Source organism: Chlorocebus sabaeus, chromosome 11 (assembly GCF_047675955.1).
Source record: "Chlorocebus sabaeus isolate Y175 chromosome 11, mChlSab1.0.hap1, whole genome shotgun sequence".
Taxonomy (NCBI): Eukaryota; Metazoa; Chordata; class Mammalia; order Primates; family Cercopithecidae; genus Chlorocebus; species Chlorocebus sabaeus.
In genome coordinates, this window is record NC_132914.1 from 128297240 (window position 1) to 128319140 (window position 21901).

Consider the following 21901-nt stretch of genomic DNA (forward strand, 5'->3'; position numbering starts at 1 on the left):
CAGGGAATGGGGCTATCTTCACGGAGCGGTGAGGTGTCTCCGAGATGTGGCGTCTGAGGAAGCTGATGTCTTGGAGGCCTGGGGGGAGAATGTTCTAGGCCAGGAAACAGCAAGTGCACAGGGCAGGGGGCAGGCAGGGGCGTGGTGTGGCCGTAGATGGAGCACCCTGAGCTCCGAGGCCCTGGGGAGGCGGGAGGCCGGGAGGAGCAGGCTCGGCTCTAGCATCCAGGCCTCAGGGAGGAGCGTGAATTTCATTCTAAATGCGCAGGAAGCCTTTGGAGAGCCGCTCGGGAGCAGCTTGGTCTGAGCCACCCTGGGTTTGGGGCGGGGCAAGCAGACTTGTGTAGGTGGAAACCAGGAGTGGAAGGAGGCGTTGCTGCTGACACTGCACACCCACACTCTCCTCTGTGGACTGAGCTCGCAGAAGGGCTGGTTTGGACAGCGTAGATGTGGCTGCTCCGAGCCAGGCTGGGTTTGGCAGATGTGTTGGGAACCGGTGACATGTTGGATGCTGGGCTGTAATCTGTTGCTGGCGTTGGGCATTTTGGGGGCTGAGAGAGGGCCAGGCTGGAGGGTAAGTCAGGCAGGGAAGCAGTGACACCTCCAGCGTCTCCCGGACAGATTTGTCACGAGACTCATCTTCCGTGTGGGGCCCTGGTCTTTTAGAGCCTCATGTGCTCATCGTGGCCAGTCACTTCTGGGGGCTCATTCCCAGTCTAGGGCTCTTAGGGTGGCTTCAGGAAGAGTCAGGATGTCTCTGATCACAGCAGCTCCCTGGGAGAGGGCTCCACGCTCAGGTGTTTCCCAGCAGGCACTTTGTCTCCAGGGTGTGAACAGCCATCCTGCCTGGGTCACTGCCTGCCTCTGTGGTCACGTTTATCAAGGCCGTAGACAGGTGGAATCTACCTGAATCCACCAGCGTCTGCAGTGTCTGCGCTGGACCAGGGGGCGATGTTGCCCCGCGTGTCCTGTGTGGTTTCATGTGGGTTTTTGGGGGGTTGAATGGGTTGGGCTTCCACCGTCCTGTTGACCAGGAGACAGAACTCTTCAAGGTATGACAGAGGCAGAATCCGGGTTCCGCCTTCTCCCGTCCTGGGAGACTTTTCCTTTTCCAGAAAGAGGGCCTAGGAATGCAGCCTCCCAGGTGGTTGCTGTGGGAAGGCCACGAGCTCACTGTGACACAGTCACAGGTCCAGTGCTCAGCCCAGGCAATCCTCACTCCCCAACAGAAACCACCAGCAAACCTGAGCCACAGGATTCTGTGTGCCGAGGCCGGGTGGACCGCAGTCACTCTTAGGTCAACGGGGACAGGGCCCATGTGACACCTGCAGCCGGTGTGATCCCAGCCTCACCGGCCCACGGGCTGCTGCTCACATGCCTCAGGGCGAAAGACGCACATGACACCTGCAGTCAGTGTGATCGCAGCCTCACCGGCCCACGGGCTGCTGCTCACATGAGCGCGTATGAGCCCCTCTCTGCAGAAGACACTGGAGGAAACAGCTAAACAGCTATTCCTGTTTCCAAAGAGAAGGCCCTTTCTTTTCACAAAATGCACGATGGGCTTGATGTCACACCATGAATCACTTTTGGAGACTCCAGAGAGGTGTCCAAGCCATATTTTATTTTTTATTAAATTAAATAAATTAATTTTTAGAGACAGGGTCTCGCCCTTTTGCCCAGGCTGGAGTGCAGTGGTCTGATCATGGCTCACTACAGCCTAGAACTCCTGGGCTCAGGCTATCCTCCCACCTCAGACACCCAGGTAGCTGGGACTATAGGCACATGCCACAACGCCTGGCTAAGTTTTAATTTTTTGTAGAGCTGGACTCTCACCATGTTCTTCAGGCTGGTCTTGAACTCCTGGCTTCAAGCAATGCTCCCACCTTAGCCCACAAAGCGCTGGGATTACAGGTGTGAGTCATTGCACCGGCTTTTTTGTGTGCGTGTATTAATTTTCTGTAGAGGTGGGGCCTCACTTTGTTGCCCAGGCTCTGAGACAATCTGAAGTGGATAGGAGGGGGCACCACACACCCTCGGGCCCCTCATGCACAGATGCACACCCAGCATCCTAGACCTACGTGTTTTGGAGCCTGGACCCAGGAGCCCTTGGCGCTGTGCGAGATGAAGCGTCAGGTGACAGGGGACCGGCAGTCTCCTCAGTAGCTTCCACGCCATCAGGGTCCCCCAAGAAGGGCCGGCCATGTAGAAGGTGGAACTGCCAAGCCCTTGCATGCCAGGGCTTTCTGGCTCAGGGCTGTGGGGTTTTAGAGGTTCCAAAGGGGTGGCTCTGTCGTGAGGCTGGTGGGACCCAAGCCCACCCGTTGTCCTCACCCTTCAGTGGTAAATGTGCAGGCGGGTGTGACCTGCCAGACAATCCCGAGGGGTGCTCCTTAAGGAGTGGTACCCCGAGAGCAGCTACCCAGCCAGCGACTGCCCCTTCCCAGTCCCCACGCCCCACATGCCTTCCCAGCGGCCCCTCTTCTCCTGGCTTGCAGACCCCAGGGCCTCCACGTGGAGGTGGGCCATTCGCAGCTGGGGAGAGCCATGACCTGGATCATTGGTGGCAATTTAAAGAAAATTAAACAGAATAAATGAAACTACACTAGAGAGAGGTGAATGTAGAAACAGTTCCTGGGTTTAAATTTCTTGCCATGGACCAGGCCTCAGTCTGAGGAGCACCATCCTCTGTGGACGGCCGTGACGCCGCCTCTCTTCTGCCATGGGCTCCGTTTCTCCTCTCCCCTCCTGCCAGGGCCTGGCCCACAGGGCTCCCTTCGGGCTTCCCTCCTGGTGTCGTAGGGAGCAGCCCAGGGGAGAAGGCGCAGAGCTGCCCCCACAGAGAGCACCTGTCCATTCCTGGAGACGGGCGGTCTGCACGGTGCTGTGGCCAAGGCTGCTCGTCTCACCAGTGGAGAAACTGAGCCCCAGAGCGAGGGGGCGCTTGCTGGCGGTCCCCCATCGTTTAATGGTGCGTTATTAAATTACCGGTAGAGCCTGGGCTGTTGAGGTAGCACCCGGGCCATGGGGACCTGGTGGTGAGGATGCTGTGGTGCTCACAGAGACACTGCGAGTCAGTGTACACCATGTCCTGCCCCGTAAGGGCCACGTGGGAGATCATGTAGCGTGACTTGGGGATAATTAGGCACTAAAACATGGTGCTGGTGATGCCGGTGCTGTTTTAAAGACGGAGGCCCAGGAGGGCCTGCCTGAGAAGGTGGCAGTGGATTCTACATCTCAGGGTGGAAAAGATGGAGCCTCCTGGCCCAGGCAGAGGACAGGGCGCAGGCAGAGGGCAAGGAGGGAGCAGCCGGGGTGGTCCTCGGGGAGACGCCAGGGCTGAGGCAGGGGCTCCAGGCCCAGGGGTCGTGAGGGGCAGGAGGCAGGGAGCAGGAGAGGTGGTGGAGGCTGCTGCAGAGACCCAAGAACCAGCACCCTGCTGGTGTGGCGGGGGTGGAGGGGCAGGAGTGGCACTGCAGATGACTGAAAACGCTGGCGATCTGTTTCTCCCATGAAATCTTCTGACTGTTAGAGGTGTCATCAGTTATTACTTCTGAGCCATATGTGAGAGGTCATCTGTGTGCTGGACCAGCCGCCCCGGGTCTTGTGAAGATGCAGACCCCACATTCAGCGGGTCTGGGGTGGGGCCTGGCATCCTTGTTTCCGACAAGGCCTGGGGGGAGTGAGGCCCCACTGGTCCCAGACCACCCTCTGGACAGACCCAGGCACAGTCGCCCAGTCTGCAAACATCAGCTCAGATTTCTGTTCATGTCCTGGGAGCTGGCTGCAGCAATTGTTACCAAATCTGAGCATGGATAGTCTGGCCCCAAACATGTGCTCATTGGCATGTGAAAAGCTTCCTTTGTCCCAGGAGCTGAAGGAGAGACAGGTCCTCAGCCTGGAAGTGAGTGAAGTGGGAACCTGGAAGATTCAGAGACAGAAGAAACAGACTGGGGCTTAAAAAGGAACCCAAACCAAGGGCCAGTGGGCAGGGGTTCTGGACACAGACATTGCCTTCAGGGAACATCTTCCTTCATGCATAACTCGACAGAGTGGGCGCCGGGCCACTGGGACAGAGTGGCTGCTGGGAGCCATTTATTGAATGCAGGCTGGTGATTGTGGCTGTCACACAGCTGACCACCTGGGAGTAAGGGAAAGACAGTAACAGGCACCATTTCAGAGGCTCCCTGCCTGTAGATGCTCCCTGTCTCTGGGTGCTCCCTGCCTGGTGGGGGCTTGCACTCAGGCCTGCCCTCTCCTTCGGTCCTCACCACATGAGTGAGGTGCTATCATTGTGGCCATCACAGGTGAGTCATAGGGGATTCCCTGAGGTCACATCAGGGGGCAGAGCCCGGCCTTGAGCCAAATCCCGAATGTTAGGGCTGTGCCCAGGCTCTGGAGCACCAGCTACCTGGGAGCAGAGCCTCCTCTTCTGGGCCCTCTATAGGCTGAGAACTAAAGCCCAGTGTGGCTTCCTTCTCGGCATGGCCAGAGAGAGGGAGGTACACTTTCAGCTGAAAACTGTGTTTGTACATGTTGTGTTTTTGTGGTAGAGGAAGGAAGGGAAGGGCCTGGTCCAGCGAGCAAAAAACCTGGAACAGACAACTTACGGGTCTCCATCCATCACCGCTACCTCTCTGTGACACTGGATTTTGACAGTCTGTGGGTGTCTTCATGGGAGCAAATCACATCTATTCATTGCCAGAAAAGGTTGATTTAAAAATGGTTTAAAATTATCCATGCTAAAAATGAACATTCTCATCAACATTAAAAAAAGTTAAGACTGATATCATAAGTAGAAACCAAATTTGCAGCACGCTCAGAGAATTAATAAAAATAGCACCAGTGACCTTATTTGGGTTCCTGGTGTAGGCTCTCTGCTCAGGAACTCACATCCGCATTGTGTCCCTTCTCTCTCCGAGGTTTTCCCTGGCTTTTCTCCATACCCAGCCTCCTCCTCGGTGGTGGTTTCGGGAAGCCCCTTCCTCCTAAGTGGGCAGTGCCCTTTTTGTGGAAAGCCCATCAGACGACAGGGTTCACCTGAGTGAACTGGGACGCGGTGGGGCGGGCTTCAGGACTGCTGTCCAGGGGAAGGAGACCCCAAAACAACACTCTGTCTTTGCATACTGCTGTCAACTTGGTGATTAGGATCCAGGCCCTGAGGGGCCATGTCAAGGCATCTGCTGATGGACACTGTGATGGCTTCCAGCATCTGGCGACTTCCAGTGGTTCCGAGTGCATGACCCTGCACACGCTTCTTTAGAATAAATTGCTGGCAGGCGAATCTGTGGGCAAAGGGCACTGGCATTTTGGTTTTGAAAAACATTTCTGCGTTGCACTCTGGGAACCATGTACCAATTTATTCCTCCTCCAGCCGTGGGCAAGAATGGGTAGCTTTGCTTTACATGTGAGTCACAAAAACATGGCGTCATCTCTGGGTGCTTCTAACTTCTCCTACTGAGTGCAGTTCAAGCAGGGGAACGAACACTCGGGTTGTCCAGTAGATCTGCATCCAGACCTAGCCCTCACCACCGCAGCCGCTCTACTCCCCAGGCATGCTTTCTGCACCTTTGAAATTAGCAACCCCAGATCCAGTAAGAGCCCAGAGAAGGCAAGTTTTTCTTTTAATTGGATAAAATTATTCTAGAAAAGTAGGCCAATGGAACAGAGAATTCATCCAGAACAGACCCCAGTAACTTCTCAGTACACCCACGAGAATCTATGTCAGAGAATTAAAAGAATCAGCAAGTAAGATGACATAAAAAAGTATGAAATCAGAATATTTACATTATTTATAGTAGAAGGAACAGAAGCATGAATAAACATAACACTAGTGATTGCATAAATTCTAATACATCCACGCTAAGGGATATTATTCATCTCTACACTAAAAGAGGAATGATGAAGTCAGGAAACGCGGTGCAACTGTGAAAGAATGGACTGTCATCATGCCAGTGCGCTTGCAGCGATTTCCAAGGTAACATTGTTGAAAAGGACAAGAGGTAGACTAGAGTGATACATATCCCATTTTTGTAAAGCCACGGCAGGATCCCCTGTGCCTGTGCGTGGGTGTGTTCTGTGTATGTGTTTAAATTGCAACATTTGTATCTTGGTATGTGATTATCAGAAAGGCATGGAAAGCTCACTCAAGGTTGTTAGTGGGCAGGGGCAGGAGGGGGCCACACAGGTAAGGCAGTGGCAGGAGCTGGGGAGAGAAAGGACTGTAAACACCAGCCTGTGGGCTCTGACCCAGGTGTGTATTTGTGTGGAATTGCGTGACCTGATCAAATGAATAAAATCAGCTAGCTCGAAGAGGTGTTTCTGAGGCCTGCTACCCTGGGGTGATGTTTTGTGCTCACTGCTCCTTCCTGATGCCCGGGCACTGAGACACGCCTATGCCCGTGTTTGCTGTATGAATGAGGGCATGGAGGATCGAGTCTGTTCCACAAGGGGAGATGAACGTAGGGAAAGAGATGTGTTCTCCTTGGAGGCCGGAATGCCGCATGCGTGCTGGTTTAGTCAGTGGATCCCAGTCATGCTGACACAGCTGGTCTGTACTGCCGCAGGTAGGTGGGAGTTCAACTTTCTGTCCTCTCTAGGGACTGGCCGGCAGGGTGTGAGGGAGCGAGGACCTGAGGTTAACCCGGGGGTGGATGCAGGTATGGGCTGGCTCAGCCAGGGACCAAGAGGAGGGCTCAGGCGTGGACCACCCAGCGTTTCTTGCTGAAGCCACGCACCCAGTGAAGGTGCTGGGCATGGGGACTGGTGCCGTGGAAGGCATTTGGGCCCGGCCTTAGGGAAAATGCAGCTGCAGCTGTTCCTGGCACTTGTGTTCCCCGCTCAGGGTGTGCCGGCCCGGGAGATGGTCTCGTTGTCTAAGGTGGGAGAGCCCCCCGATGCTGACGGAGAGTCCTGCCGAGGCTGCACCCAGTGAGGAAGGGCAGTGGTCGAGGAGTGTGTGGGAGGTTGGCAGGAGCCCCAGGGCCCGCCGCAGTGCGCTCTTTTTCCTGCAGGTGGCCGCTTCCTCCCAGGTGGCCACTTCCCAGGCTTCGGGCATGGGAAGCATCCCAGGCATGGGCACCTGCCTTGGGGTGGCTCTGACCTGGGGGGTGCAGGAGCCCTGTGCCAGTACAGGAGCTCCTGGGAATGCCAGTCCCCGAACACCCCTTCCTGGGGCCTGGTGGTCACAGGGAAATAGCACTTCAATAAGATGGTCGTGAACTGTGGTCTGAAGGCTGACTCTGGCCAGTGAATGGGCTTCATTTAGCCCACAGAGGCTTAAATTTTTAAAAATTGGTTGTCAGTATTCCAAAACACAGATATTTTATTTAAACTTTTGGATTTTTTTTTTTAATAAAAAAAGAAGAGGAAAATTTGGCCGTGCTAGGCTTCCCCCTCTGGCTGGAAACGACGCTGGAGGCGAGTGGCTGCCACTCCTGTGCTCGGGCGAGGTCCCCAGAGTCCCCCGGTCCACATGGCCTCCCTGTACCACAAGCAGCTGTTCCCCCTCATCATGTTCGTATCGTTCTTCTGCTTTTAGGAGACTGTGAAATGCTTCCTGCTCTTTTCTGGGGGGGAAAGTGGCATCTCCACTGAGAAGGACTTTGGTTCGAACTGTGGGAGGGAGTATGCTTGTTTTGGCAGCACAGTCCCACCTGGTGGTTATGTCTGCAGGCCCCTGCTGCCCTCCTGAGCTGACGCCCTGCCTCTCGGAGGCATTTGAGGTTGTGGTTTCTGAGTCAGAGGAGTCTGTGTCCTGAAACCAACTGCAGGCTTTTCTGGGCATTTCTAAATCTAGCTACGGGTGGGAAAGGAAGGGCACCGTGGGGGCACACCATGCCTTCCTGAGGCAGGAATAGCACGGCCTCCGCCCGGACCCACGTTTCTAGGCCCCGCGCCCTGCGGTTACCCAGGCAGGTGCAGCCTTGAGCCCCTCAGACAGGCTCTGGCTCCAGGGAAGGGCACAGGGCAGGCAGTGGCAGGGGCCTGAATTACATAGCATTGCTGGGAGCTGTGAGAACCACTCTGAGCTGTATTTGTGGTCCCGAGGGTGTGTCACAGGCGAGACTGTGCCAACAGTGGTGCCAGCAGCTGCAGCATGTACAGCTCAAGTCAGAAACAGGCTCCCTCCATGGGGTCTCTGCGCGAATGTCAGCCAGACCACCTCCCAATAACACCTCCTGCATGCAGCTGGGGTCAGTAGAGGCCCCTCTGCCTCCCAGCCAGCTGGACACACAGGTCCCTCCTGGTGATGTGCCAAGAGGCCTTGGGCAGGTGCCTGCTCTGAGCCTCAGTTTCCCTGCTGCGACATGGGTGGGACACTTTCCTTGTGGAGCTGTGGTGGTTATCAGAAGAGGGAGAAGTAGGCACCACTCAGGCTGAAACACACAGCCTCAACACCCAGCCCTGAGCACCCAGCCTCAGCACCCAGCCTCAGTCCCCAGCCTCAGCACCCAGCCTCAACACCCAGCCCTGAGCACCCAGCCTCAGCACCCAGCCTCAGTCCCCAGCCTCAGCACCCAGCCTCAACACCCAGCCCTGAGCACCCAGCCTCAGCACCCAGCCTCAGTCCCCAGCCTCAGCACCCAGCCTCAACACCCAGCCCTGAGCACCCAGCCTCAGCACCCAGCCTCAACACCCAGCCCTGAGCACCCAGCCTCAGCACCCAGCCCTGAGCACCCAGCCTCAGCACCCAGCCTCAGTCCCCAGCCTCAGCACCCAGCCTCAACACCCAGCCCTGAGCACCCAGCCTCAGCACCCAGCCTCAGTCCCCAGCCTCAGCACCCAGCCTCAACACCCAGCCCTGAGCACCCAGCCTCAGCACCCAGCCTCAGCACCCAGCCTCAACACCCAGCCCTGAGCACCCAGCCTCACCACCCAGCCTCAGTACCAAGCCTCAGCACCGAGCCCTGAGCATCCAGCCCTGAGCACCCAGCCTCAGCACCCAGCCTCAGTACACAGCTTCAGCACCCAGCCCCAAACACTGCCTGACAGAGTGAGGTCACAGTGAGCCATGAGTATGAGGTTCCTGGGGATGTCCTGGCCTGAGGACCCCATGAGAGTGGAGTGGGAGTGGGAGTGGGGTGGGGTGGAGCAGGCTGCACCTGGGACTGCAGCTGTCCCAGCATTAACCTGTTGATGGCCACAAGTCTCCTTCCACTCACTCTTCGTAAGAAGGTTCAGTCCTTGGCTGTGGGCACGAGGGCAGGGTGGTCTGTTGCCCTGTTGATGGAGATGGGGGGAACTATGGAGGCTGGAGGGGCTCAGAGGAGAGGCCCCTCCACCCATCCCTGGACCCCTCTAATCCTGGAGGCAGAAGTGTGTCCTGCCTTGCCCAGGAGTAACAAGGAAGCTGGTTTGTTCAGCAGCCCACCCCCTGACTCCCTGAGCAATGCCATGGTTCACTAGTGTCTTCCGGCCCAGTGGGGAGGACATCTGTCCTCATTACCATCCTCTTAGAGACCCAGAAAATTGTCACCATCCCTTATGATTTCCCAGCCTCTGCAGTTCTTCCAGAAGGAGAGGGTGGTGGGCAAAGCCCGCTGGGTCCTTCTGCATGGGCTCCTTACCATTCCACCAGCACCCTCCAGGTGCACGGGTGCGTGCTGTTCCCACCCCGCCTCACGGGTGAGTTTTCCCAAGCCCTGTCCTGGGCTGCTGAGAGCTGGACTGGGGATGGGAGCTGGGAGCTCGCCGGCGGGAGACGCAGGGGCATGCGTCCTTCCACCCCCTCCCGTCTCCCACCCTACGCACCCCTCCCATGCCCCTCCAATCTCCCTCAAGACACCCACTCGGCCCCCAGGGCCCTCCCCTGTACCTGTGGCCTGTGCCTCTCTGAGTGGAAAGCTGAGTGAGCCCTGGGAGCAGGGACGACACCTGCCACCCCCATCTCTCCCGTCAGTCCCCCTGGCTCTCAGGCTGCTGGCCACCTGGGACATTGGGAAAGGACCTAAGAGGTGAAAACCTGCATTTCGGGTGGAGCAGCAGCCAGGAGCTGCCGGGACTCAGCTCTGCTGTCAGCTCAGCCCCAGCCCTGCCTGGGCACCTCGCAGTCCTGGGGGCAGGGAGACGTAGGTTCAAGGTTCTGAGGGTTCCACCCCTGTCCCTCTTGACAAATTCAATTGCCTTTGCCTCCTCCAGCCAGACCCAGGCTGCTCCTTTTAGAGGAGAAGCAGATGTTGCTTCATTTATTCCCGAATTCTCCTGAAGCACTGTCTGCTCGGGAGCTGTGCTGTGCTTGAGCCGCTCTGCAGAGGGAGCTGGCAGCAGCCTCTGGGGGGATCCCGTCTCGGGGGATCTTCTTTCAGGGCTACCCTCAGAATTGGGGTCTCACTCTGTGGGGCTGGGGGCGGGCTGGGTGGCCAGGACTGGGAACGTGGTCGGGGGTCAGACTGGACGTTCCAGGGGCGGATGGATGCATAGCCCAGCCGAGGGATCGGGTCGCCTTGGCGGGCAGCTGTGGGCTGCAAGGCCCTGGTCAGAGCTTGACGTCTGAAGCGAGCCAGGCTTCTGGTCAACACGTGTTTTTGTCATGAGTGTGCTGAATCTTGGGAATTAGAGCGGGGATGTGGGCCGTCTAGGAGAAGCTGCCAGCCCCCGTGTTAGGAGTGGGGACAGGAGCTTGAGGGCTCTTTCTGGGACATACAGGAAGATGGGGGGTATCAGGAGACAGAGGGGTTCTGTAGGTTGAATTGTTTGTAAAGATGATACACGCATGTGGGAAAATGCAAGAACACAGAAGGCAGAGAATGGAAACTGACGGTCACGGCCACTGTTCTGCCTTCCAGCCCTGCCCAGAGCAGCGGCCTAGACACACGCTTGCTTTTCTGTCATTCCAGACGTGGTTGCTGAGCCTGGGGCCCTACTTTGCTCTTTGTTCTATTTTTGTTTGTTTTTTAAATTTTCTGTACCTCAATGGATGCAAACCGATTTGTTCTTTAAATAAAGGGTGGTGAAGTATAAAGACTGCTCCCTTTATTTTTATTTACTGTTTCTCTGTTTTAGAGACAAGGTTGCGCACTGTGGCCCAGGATGGACTCAGTGGCGCCACCTCGGCTCACTGCAGCCTTGACCTCCTGGGCTCCAGAGATCCTCCTACCTCAGCCTCCCAAGCAGCTGGGACTAGAGATATGTACCACCATGCGTCGCAAGATGGCACACTTTAAAAAATGTATCCACGTATCTTGGAGGTTGCTCCTTCTCGGGGTACACAGAGCCACACCTTCCCGTGTTAACCGCTGCGTAGCTCTCCCACGGGTGGACACTGAAGTGATGGCGGTCTTTGGCCGCAGCAAACGACCAGCATCCTGTGCCACACATCCCACCTCCATCTGTGAGGATGGGTTCCCGTGGTGGCACTGCCCAGCCAGTTTTACATTGCCGCAGCTGTTAAAAGCAGCTGTCGTCTGGGGCACAGCAGGGGCTGGGCCCTGAGTTCCCAGTCATGTTGGGTCCTGGGTTCTGCTCCGAGATCCACCTGCCTCCTGCTGCCCGGCTCTGCCTCCCAGGGCCGACCACTGTGCCGAGGCCCAGGTCTGTCACGTGGGGTAGGTGATGGGAGGGAAGGAGGCCCAACAGCTCTTCTCTCTCGCCGCTACAGGTGGCTTTTCGGGCAGCGGCCGCGCCTCTGCTGTGGCTGCAGCCCTGCTGGACAGTCTGTGGATCTGGCTTCCACTGGGGATTTGTGACATGGCACATTCCTGGGCCACCTCACTACCCCTGTGAGGTCCCCCTTCTCTCCCCTCCCGAGAGCTGGCAATTGCCTGAGTCAAACATTCCACTCTCGGAAAGTCTGGAGTGGTTTCTCTTTTCCCAGCTGGCCCCAGACTGAGGCGCAAGCTCTGCCAGGGGAGGCAGCAGGGGCCACCAAGGTTCCCGGTCTGGAAAACAAGGGGGCGATGGTCCCCTCAGCTGACTCTTTCAACAGGGTCACGGTGGCCCGAGGCAGGCCAGTCCCAGCATCTACTCAAACATACAGCAGCCCAGCTGGGTCCTCGGGGAAGATCTCCTGCCTGTGGCCAGTCCTCTCCCATCCTGCAGCACCCCTCAAGTGGCCAAGCAGCTCATTTCCACCTGTCCCCGGGCTGTCGGCTCATTTCCATCAGTGGACGTGTAATGTGCCAGCAACTGGACCCAGCCCAGCGGGAGGCTGGCTGCATGCTGCTGGCACACGCTACGGCTGCCTATGGCCAGGGACGGCCGCCAAACCAGGGATGCCTGGAGTCACAGATCCACCAGGGCCTGGTTGCTCATGCTGTCCAGGAGCTGAGGGCGGGGGTGCAGCCCAGCCAGGGACTGAGGGCTGCCCTAAGGGGAGACAAGCCCCATGAGAGCCTGGGTGCCAGCCGCTGAGGGACCAGAGACAGGGAGGAGCCAGCCTGGCCGGGTCAGGGTGGGCGTCAAAGCTGGGGGTTAGTTCAAGGGCTGGTGTGAGGGTGGAGTGTGGACCCAGCCCGGGGGTCCTGCTCTTGTGCCCGGTAACCCATCCTCCGCTCGCCCTGCTCCCTGCTCTCTGCTCGGCTTCCTGCCAAGTCCAACCAAGGCGAGATGGTGGTGCTGGGGTGGGCAAAGGGGCCAGCCTCCTGCCTGGGCGTCCCCTGTGGCTCCAGCCCCTGCATGCAGACCCTTCCCCGCACCCCCACGCCAGCCTCACCTGGGCAGGCTAGTCTGGTTCCAGCTTCTGCTGGTGGCCCGGCCTGGCTCTGCTGCCGTCCCCTCTCCCGCTGTCCTTCTGTGGTGGCCACTGTCTGGGCTGCTTCACTTCCTTCTCTGCTTTTTCAGGGCTTCCCTTACCTTCATAACCAGCTCCCCATGTCCCGTCCCCTCTACTGAACCAGCTCCCCGTGTCCCGTCCCCTCTACTGAACCAGCTCCCCGTGTCCCGTCCCCTCTACTGAACCAGCTCCCCGTGTCCCGTCCCCTCTACTGAACCAGCTCCCCGTGTCCCATCCCCTCTACTGAACCAGCTCCCCGTGTCCCGTCCCCTCTACTGAACCAGCGGGGAGGGTCTTGCCTTCCCATGATGGAGGGAGAGGGTGGATGGGGCCAGGTCAGAGGCACGGGCTGGGGCTGGAGCATGCAGGGCCTCAGAAGCCGTGGGGGGTGATGGAGGGTTGAGTCTGAGTCTCAGGCACCGTGGAGAGGGTAAGCCGTGAGGGACGAGGCTCCAGTGTACAGCGGAGCCCAAGCCAGGAGGGACTTGGTAGAGGATGGAGCTGGTGCTGTGGGGAGACCAGGGAAGCCCAGGAGGCCAAAGAGATCAAGGCAGGGGCTCTAGAAATCAGTCAGAAAGAGGATTGGGACAGATGGCCGTGTCGTGGCTGAGAAGCCAGCAGGACTCGGAGGTGGGTGCTCCAAGGGAGAGGGAAGGGCCTGGGTCAGGGCCTTTCTCAGATCATAGCCGTGTGAGGGCCACCATCCCTCTATCCCTCTGCAGTCACCTCTGCCACCGCCCCTGTGCGTTTCCATCACAGCCTCATCAACACGGCACTGGCAGCCTTAGGTATTTATTCACGTTTACACATCCACGTCTTTGTTCGTTACCCACTTCCCCACTGCGATGAGACTTCCATGCCTGGCACACAGTAGGTGCTGAATACATGCTTGCTGCTGAAGCAGGGGCCATCAGGGATCAACCCCAGCCCTGCCCCTCGCCAGCTGTGTGGTGGTGGGCAGTCACTTCCTGCGGCTGCCTCAGTGTCCTCATCTGTAAAGGGAAACCACGCTGTCCACTCACAGGCTTGCTCTGAGGATTCGATGCCTTCAAGCAGCAGGGGCCTTGTTTCTGTCATTTCCAACTACTCTTCTGTGGTTCTCCTTGATGCCTACAGTTTGCCAGATCCTCTCTCGGGCCCTGGGGATTCAGAATTAAACAAGACAATCGACCTGTCTTCATGGAACTTACTGTCAGAGCTCACATCACTCTGGTCTAGAAGGCTGTCTCCTGTCCTGTCTGTCAGGTTCCTGCCCAAGCATTGAGGCCTGTGTGAAGCCCTCTCCCTCCTAACACCCACTCAGTATTTCTCTCCACCTCCCTCAGATCGCCCTCCCTCCCTTCCAATTTCCTCAGGCCATGTGCAGGTAGTGGTGGAGTTAACGTTTAACACGGGTTGCAGGGTTAAGTATTACAACGACAAATCCGTGGCTGAATGTGTGTTACAACTAGAATGTGCCTGTAGTAAAGAGAAGGCAGTGAGTCGCTATCAGGATCACCTAGATTGCCACTCTGTGGACTTGAAAGCTGTGTTGAAGCAGAGAGGTTTGCAGACCCTGACGTGTGCATGCTGTTTCTTCTTGATCCCTCCTGAAGTCTGCCTCATTATTCAGACCATTGTGCGGAAGAATAATGTGTGATGTTACGTGCAAAACCATGGAGGCTCCAGTTTATGGGGGATCTCAGGAGTTTTCAAAGGTCATTTTGATCATCTATCATTTTTACCTGTGGGCTCACCTTAAAACTCAAGCACCATGTAAAATGTGACCCTCCAATATATCTGGCCTTATGTTTCTTACAATCATTTCAAGGCTGCCTGGTCAGGCTATTAGCTCTGTTCAAGGGAAGAGCCATATGTCTTTCTTTTTAGTGTTCCCCATTGTGCCTGGCATGATGCTGGCTTTGGGTGGGTTTGATAAAAGTATATGGTAAAGAAACTTGATTGATGATGGGGTTGGTTCATGGTGGGGTTGGTTGATGGTAAGGTTTGCTGGTGGTAAGATTGGTTGAAGATAGGGTTGGTTGACGGTAGGTTGGTTGAGGGTAGGATTGGCTGAAGGTAAAGTTGGTTGACTATGGGTTTGATTGATAATCAGGTTGATTGATAGGTTGGTTTATGATGCATTTGGTTAATGGGTTGGTTAATGGTTAGGTTAGTTGATAGTGGGTTGGTTGAAGGTCAGTTTATGATGAGTTTGGTTGATGATGGGTCAGTTGATGGTAGAGTTGGTTGATAGTGGATTACTTGAAGGTAAGGTTGGTTGATGGTGGGTTTGGCTGATGGTCAATTGGCTGGTAGATTGGTTGATGATGGGTTGGTTGATGGTAAGGTTGGTTCATGGTTGGTTTGGTTGATGGTCAGGTTGGTTGATGATGGATTGGTTGATGATGGGTTGGTTGATGGTAAGGTTGGTTGATGGTGGAGTTGGTTGATGATGGATTGGTTGATGGTAAGTTTGGTTCATGGTCAGTTTAGTTGACGGTCAGGTTGGTTGATGGTGGAGTTGGTTGATGGTAAGGTTGGTTCATGGTCTGTTTGGTTGATGGCCACGTTGATTGATGGTGCAGTTGGTTGATAGGTTGGTTGATGATGGGTTGGTTGATGGTGGGTTGGTTGATGGTAAGGTTGGTTCATGGTTGGTTTGGTTGATGGTCAGGTTGGTTGATGATGGGTTGGTTGATAGGTTGGTTGATTATGGGTTGGTTGATGGTGGAGTTGGTTGATGATGGGTTGGTTGATGGTCAGGTTGGTCGATGATGAGTTGGTTGATGATGGGTTGGTTGATGGTAAGGTTGGTTGATGGTGGAGTTGGTTGATGATGGGTTGGTTGATGATGGGCTGGTTGATGGTAAGGTTGGTTGATGGTGGAGTTGGTTGATGATGGGTTGGTTGATGATGAGTTGGTTGATGGTAAGGTTGGTTGATGGTCTGTTTGGCTGATGGTCAGGTTGATTGATGGTGCAGTTGGTTGATAGGTTGGTTGGTGATGGGTTGGTTGATGGTAAGGTTGGTTCATGGTCAGTTTGGTTGATGGCCAGGTTGGTTGATGGTGCAGTTGGTTGATAGGTTGGTTGATGAGGGGTTGGTTGATGGTAGATTGGTTGATGGTGGAGTTGGTTTATAGTCAGATTAGCTGGTGGTGCATCATTTGAATGTAAGGTTGGTTGATGGTAGACTTGGTTAATGGTAAGGTTGATTGATGATGGGTTGGTTGATGGTGGGTTGATTGACAATGGGTTGGTTGATGGTGTGGTTAGTTGGCAATAAGGTTGATTGATAATATGGTTGGAAGGCTTACAGCGTAAGTGGGTAGGTGTGGGTCTGGGGCTAGGGCTAGGCTCCCATTTGTAGGAAACTCCCAGTAGAATGGGTGGCCAAGAATGGAGATTAAGATGTTTTAGAGAGTTGACTGACCAACTGCAGCCCAGTGTGCAGCAAACTCTCACATCAGCCCACTGGAACCTTACTGCATTTGCAAATAGATGAGCTAAAGCTTTATTTTCTCAATTTAAAAGATATCAATCAGTGATGTAGAGTTAGGAAATCTGTTGAATCAGTGGCAGAGTCAGATGGGTAGATGTGAGGGCTCTTTCTCCCCTGACGCCTTCAGCAAATCCCTCTGGTTACCATTGTGCCCAATAGTGCTCACTGCTGTTTTCAGAGCTGCAAGATGAGGTAGGAAAAGCTTCCCTAAATGGACTGCATCCTCAGAGCTTCCCACGTCCCTGGGGGAGAGATGACATCCCATGAAATGCAGCCGTGGTGTCTGAGAGTGACGTGCATCCCTCTGGTGGGACGTGAGATAACTTGGGTAGAGCAGAGATGCTCAGGAGTGGGGAGGAGCCAGGGCCTTGTCGGGTGGAGACCTGTGTGGGGTGCATCTCTTAGGGCGGCTTCCCAGGGCAGTGGACCAGGCAGGCTTTTGGACACCACTGCTTTCCTTCCTTCACAAGCAGTGTTTCCATTGGTTTTTCTTTTTCTTTCTTTCTTTTTTTTTGAGATGGAGTCTGGCTGTGTTGCCCAGACTGGAGTGCAGTGGCATGATTTCGGCTCACTGCAACCTTCACCTCCTGGGTTCAAGTGATTCTCCTGCCTCCGCCTCCTGAATAGCTGGGATTACAGGTGTGGGCCACCACATCCAGCTAATTTTTGTATTTTTAGTAGAGACAGGGTTTCACCATGTTGGCCAGGCTGGTTTCAAACTCCTGACCTCAGGTGATCTGCCTGCCTCGGCCTCCCAAAGTGCTGGGATTACAGGCGTGAGCCACCGCGCCTGGTCCTCCATTGGTTTTTAACTGAATTCAGCTTGGTGACTGCTGCAGAGGTGGACGTTCATTTCCAGGAACCACTTCCTCTGCTGAGACCCAAAACTTTGGTAACTGACCCTTCCTTCCGTCTCTAGGCAGAGGTCAGTGTGAGGGACAAGAATTTTCTGTTGCCTTAGGAGACAGCAAAGAAAGATTGCATATCCAGTACAATGTCAGTGTGTCCTGTGTTTGGTTTTATTCTTAGTTTATTTGGTTTTATTCTTAGTTTCTGAGAAATCTCACTTCCTCTAAAACAACACTTCTTAAACCACATCTCTGTTGTTGTCACTGGGTCTTTTTCCTTCCTCCTCCAAAGAGTTTAAGAAATGCCAAGTTAAACATAGCTAAACAGGTGGGGTTTTTTGCTTTCTGTTTTTTGTTTTTTTTTAACCTGCAGAATCCTCAGAACTCTTAAGTGACTTTATATTCATCCAAAAAGTCTTCTAAGGGGTGCAGAGAATGGAGTGTTTTCCAAATTTATCTGAAACCAGAAACATCATTTCGTGGGATTTGCTAACAATGTCATGCAGAAACTGGAGTGTCACACACGGAGTGTGGGGAATGTGGCCTAGAAATTTAGTTCCCTTCACCCACTGCGGCTATGCGATTAATGGGAGTAGCTCTTGGCCCGTCCGTCTGCAGATGGAGATGTTTGTTTCCATTGCTGAGAATGCTGTGGTGGGAAGGCACTGGCAGTGTCACCTGTTGAGGAACTTGTTTTGCCAAACATACTCGGCAGGTGACTGAGGAGTGCCTTCCCGTCCCACAAGGCCCCTTCTGCCGGCAGAAGACGCCTGTGACCTCAGCTCCCACCTGGTGGAGCAGAGATGGGCAGCACTGGGCAGCCTCGGGCCTCCGGGAGGCCCCTCTTCACCCACAGCGTCCCAGGTGCACTGGCTCTTGCCAGGCAGGGATAGGGAGTGGGCTCTGGGCAGAGTCAGTGTGAGTTCACCAAAGTCTCCACCTTGAGTTCCTCCAGCCCAGTGCAGGAGAGCCCAAAAGGGTCAGGGGAAGCCGAGATGGAGGCGCACACCCAGGGAACATCCCTGCTGCAGGGAGGCCCACGGGCGTGGCTGTGATTCCCAGGAGGCAGAGGTCAGCAGCCTGAAGGTCTTCTCAAATATGGGAGGCCAGGCCCAGGAGTTGAAGGAAAAAGGTTTATCCATGGGAGAAGGAATAGTGGGGCTCTCCCACCCCTAACTGGATGATTCTGCAATAACCAGAGACAAGAACAAGAAATCGCAGCCATTCTCCTGAGGGGACAGGGGGCCCCATTTCTTCAAAGCCCCTCTCACCCTCAGGGACACTGATGGTCTCCCCTGTGACTGCCCCTCTTCTCTCCCTGGGGCGTCATGAACCTGAAAGGGGGATTCTTCCGTCTCCCGGGTCCTGGCCATGCAGTGCCCACCTTTCCCATTATAGCCACGACGTCCGTGGAGAGGGAAGTCCAGCCCTAGGGAAATCGGAACTTGTGCCCAGGTCCTTGCCTGCTGAGGCCTGAGCTGGCGTTCGGCACAGGTGGCTCCGCCCAGCCCTCAGCCTCTCTGCCTTGTCCCTGAGCCCCAGAGCACAAAAGAGCCCCTCCAGGGGAAATGCTGCTGGTGTCTTGGCAACAGCTGCTTCACTCCTGATAGGGGCCCGGCCAAGGCCCTGTCTTCCGCAAGCACTGGACCCCAGAGAGGATACCAGGGCCTGCAGGGTGAAAGTGAGCTCCTGCTAAAAGGGGAGGCCCACGCTGCGGGGTCCAGGTTGCCCCTACCCCAGCCCCATGCATCCAGGAATCTAGCATGTCTGTAGCCCCTCAGGCGTGAGCCACTCCCTGTCAGTCACAGTTGAAGGCGGTGCTCGCTGAGTGTTCGGGCTTCCCATGGCCCCCTGGCCCCAGGTTGCTCCCTGAGGTCCAGGATCCTGCCTGCCTCACCTTGAGCTGGGGTCCCCTGGGCCTGCGGTGTCTCCTCTGTCATTGCCAACAGCTCCTTATGCACTCACAGTGGCCTCCTTTTGTTCCTTTGTCCTGGTGATCAGGGGAGAAGGCATTTAAACTCCCCCAACCCCCATGCCATGGGAGGAAGCTGGAAGCAGGGGTCTCGGAGGATGGGGGACACGGGTCTGGGGACTGGGGTCTCTGTGCCCGACGGGGACAGCTCGATGCAGGCTTCAGGCTTCAGCTGGGTCCCTGACAAGAGCCACGGACCACAGGAGGAAGCACGTGGTGCCCTCCTGCACGTGAGCAGCTGGGAGGCTGCCCTTCCAGGCCTGTGGCTTAGGAGCCCGGAGCCTTCTGGAGCCCTGGGTCACACGTGTCTGAGCTTGAGGCCCCGACTTGGGAACCGAGGGAGCGCCGTCTGGATTGTACAGTTGGTGAACTGCGGCTTTGGTTCGATCCTTTGTGGCTCTGCAGCCGCTTCATCCCCAGGTGTGCTCTGCTCTGCCTCATTCCCTCAAGGTGTTGGGACCCCGCAGACACGGGTGCTGGAGATCACCACCGTGTCCATTTAGAGAACTTTCCTGAGGCCCACAGTGTGCAGGCGGCAGCCATTGTGCGGGCACTGGGAGGGTCGCGGCCTCGAGCCGGGGCGGTAACCGGCTCTTCCCTAGCTGCTGCAGCACTTTGTGTTTGTAAATTCATGGAGTCCTTGCGGCCACTGGGAGTGGAGAGCGGTCGTTATTTTCATTTCACAGCTGAGTGTCACATGTCCCAGATTGTCAGCCAGGACATGGCCCAGCTGCGACTTGAACCCGGGAGGTCTGGCTCCGGGGCTGACTCTTCGTCTGCAGCCCTGTGTATTGCAGTGTAGACAGGACACTCAGCACCTGGCCAAGCCCGTCAGCCGCAATCTGCAGACCATGGCTGAGGGAGCCTGAGTGATCTGTAGGGTACCTCGGGGCACTGGACATGCACGCACAGAACCAGGGCTGCAACCCCAGCATCAGCCTCTGTAGGTGGCAGCAACAGACATTTGGGCTGGGAGGCAGGGCTTGGTGGTCAGCACCATGCTCACACGGGACCAGCTGTGCACCTGCCTGGGCCCTCTGCAGCTTCGGGCTCCAACGGGGTGGCTGGGCCAGCTGCTGACGCCTCTGCTCTGCTCCCCGCAGCTTGCACGCGGACACCAGGTGGCGCTGTCGTCTATCAGCTATGTGGGCTGCTCCCTCTCCGTGCTCTGCCTGGTGGCCACGCTGGTCACCTTCGCCGTGCTGTCGTGAGTCCCCTTTCCTAATCCACCCAACAGCCCCTCAGCCCCTGCCTGCACCCCAGATCTCAAGATGGATGAGATGGGAGAGGGGAGGGGCTGTGGAGGTAAGAGCACCAGGCTTAGCTAAGCTGGAAAGGTCTGGAAAGGCCCCCAGCCCAGGCACAGGAATTCTGGTGGAACCCAAGCCAGGCAAAAGGAGATGGCCATGGGCCAGGGGACACCTCAGCCCCCCTCAGTTCAAACATTCATTCTGGCTCCCACATTCCTCAGCACAGGTGTGTGGTCGGCTTTGAGGGCCTGACTGTGCCCAAGAGAGATGAGAACATGCTTGAATGGGGGCTGGATGATAACCAAGTAAACAAAAGCGAGAACAAACATCTTCACAGTGATCACGCCACGAGGCAGCAGGGCAGAGAGGGAGGGGTGCAGCTGGGTCCCAGCAGTGGTCAGGAAGCTTGTGCTGAGGGGGACATTCGGGCCGCCATGCAGGGACCGGGGAGAGGGTTTACCGCATGGAAACAGCTATGCAAAGCTGGAATAAGCTGGGACTTTGAGAAGCAGGAACATGAGTTGGGAAAGAAAAGAACTGAGTCAGGGCAGAGCCACGGCCCAGGCTCAGACTGTGTAGGGCTGGGTGGGCATGCAAGGAGCTGGGATCAGATCCAAGAGCAATAGGGAGCCATTGAGGGTCCACAGCAGGGAGTGACAGCAGCCCTTCTGGCTGCTCTTGGAGAAATGGCTACAGGGACTTTGTGGGCCATGGAGCCGAGCCTGGGGGACTGGGTCGGCGCAGGGCCCGGGCCTCACACCCTGCTTCTGTCCTCAGCTCCGTGAGCACCATCCGGAACCAGCGCTACCACATCCACGCCAACCTGTCCTTCGCTGTGCTGGTGGCCCAGGTCCTGCTGCTCATTAGCTTCCACCTTGAGCCGGGCACGGTGAGTGGGCGCAGCTCCTTGTTCCTGCGCTGTCCTTCCCCTGCCTCCTCGGATGTCACTGGGTGGCACCTTCTCCTGCTAGCTTTTTCCACTCAAATTTCAGACCCTACCTCACCAGACAACCAGGGCTGAGGTTTTTTGGGGGAAGCAGAGACCGTGATGTGCACGAGCTGGTTCCTCTGCTGCACGCCAGCCTCGGGTAAAGCTGCCGCTGCCGCCACCCACTCACACTGCCTAGCATCAGCTACGCGCAAGGCACGGTGACAAGGGCTTGCATCTGCAAAGCCATCTCACCCTCTAAGCACCTGTCATCCTCCCAGCCTACAGATAAAGGAATTGGAGCACAGGGCTTACAGGCCTTGGCCAAGCTGACGGCCTGGTGTGGGCAGACCAGGACTCTTGTCAGTTGCAGGCTGTGCGCTTCATCAGGTGCTTGACAGCAAACAGTTGTGCCACCTCTGCTCAGCGAAGCAGACCTGCAGACCTAGATGCCACCTTTCCCTGTTCTTTGCCTGGAGCTGGGGGTTCTCTGGGGCCCTAGGAAATCTTAGACCTCACAGAAGTCAAAGAGCTGAGACTCTGAAGTGACCCAGCAGCGGAGTGACGTAGGCTTGTAAACCAGTTGATGGAAGAGAAAAACAGAGGGCTGCCTGCTCCATGTGTGGGAGGAAAAAGGGAGCTGGCTCTGGCAGAAGCTCTTAGGAACCCAGCAGGATAAGCCCGTGGTCTTAGGGTGCAATCAGGATTGGC

At 56.1% G+C, this 21901-nt stretch overlaps 1 protein-coding gene across 4 annotated transcripts in view; it reads left to right on the forward strand.

Annotated features, from left to right (window-relative positions):
• Nucleotides 1-21901, forward strand: part of ADGRD1 (adhesion G protein-coupled receptor D1) — a 184661-nt gene that overhangs the window by 128437 nt on the left and 34323 nt on the right. For all 4 annotated transcript variants that reach the window (XM_073021244.1, XM_073021246.1, XM_037987267.2 and 1 more), the window contains 2 exons: nucleotides 20116-20219; nucleotides 21040-21151. In XM_073021244.1, the coding sequence (XP_072877345.1) occupies nucleotides 20116-20219; nucleotides 21040-21151 (216 nt within the window). The remainder of the gene's footprint in view (nucleotides 1-20115; nucleotides 20220-21039; nucleotides 21152-21901) is intronic.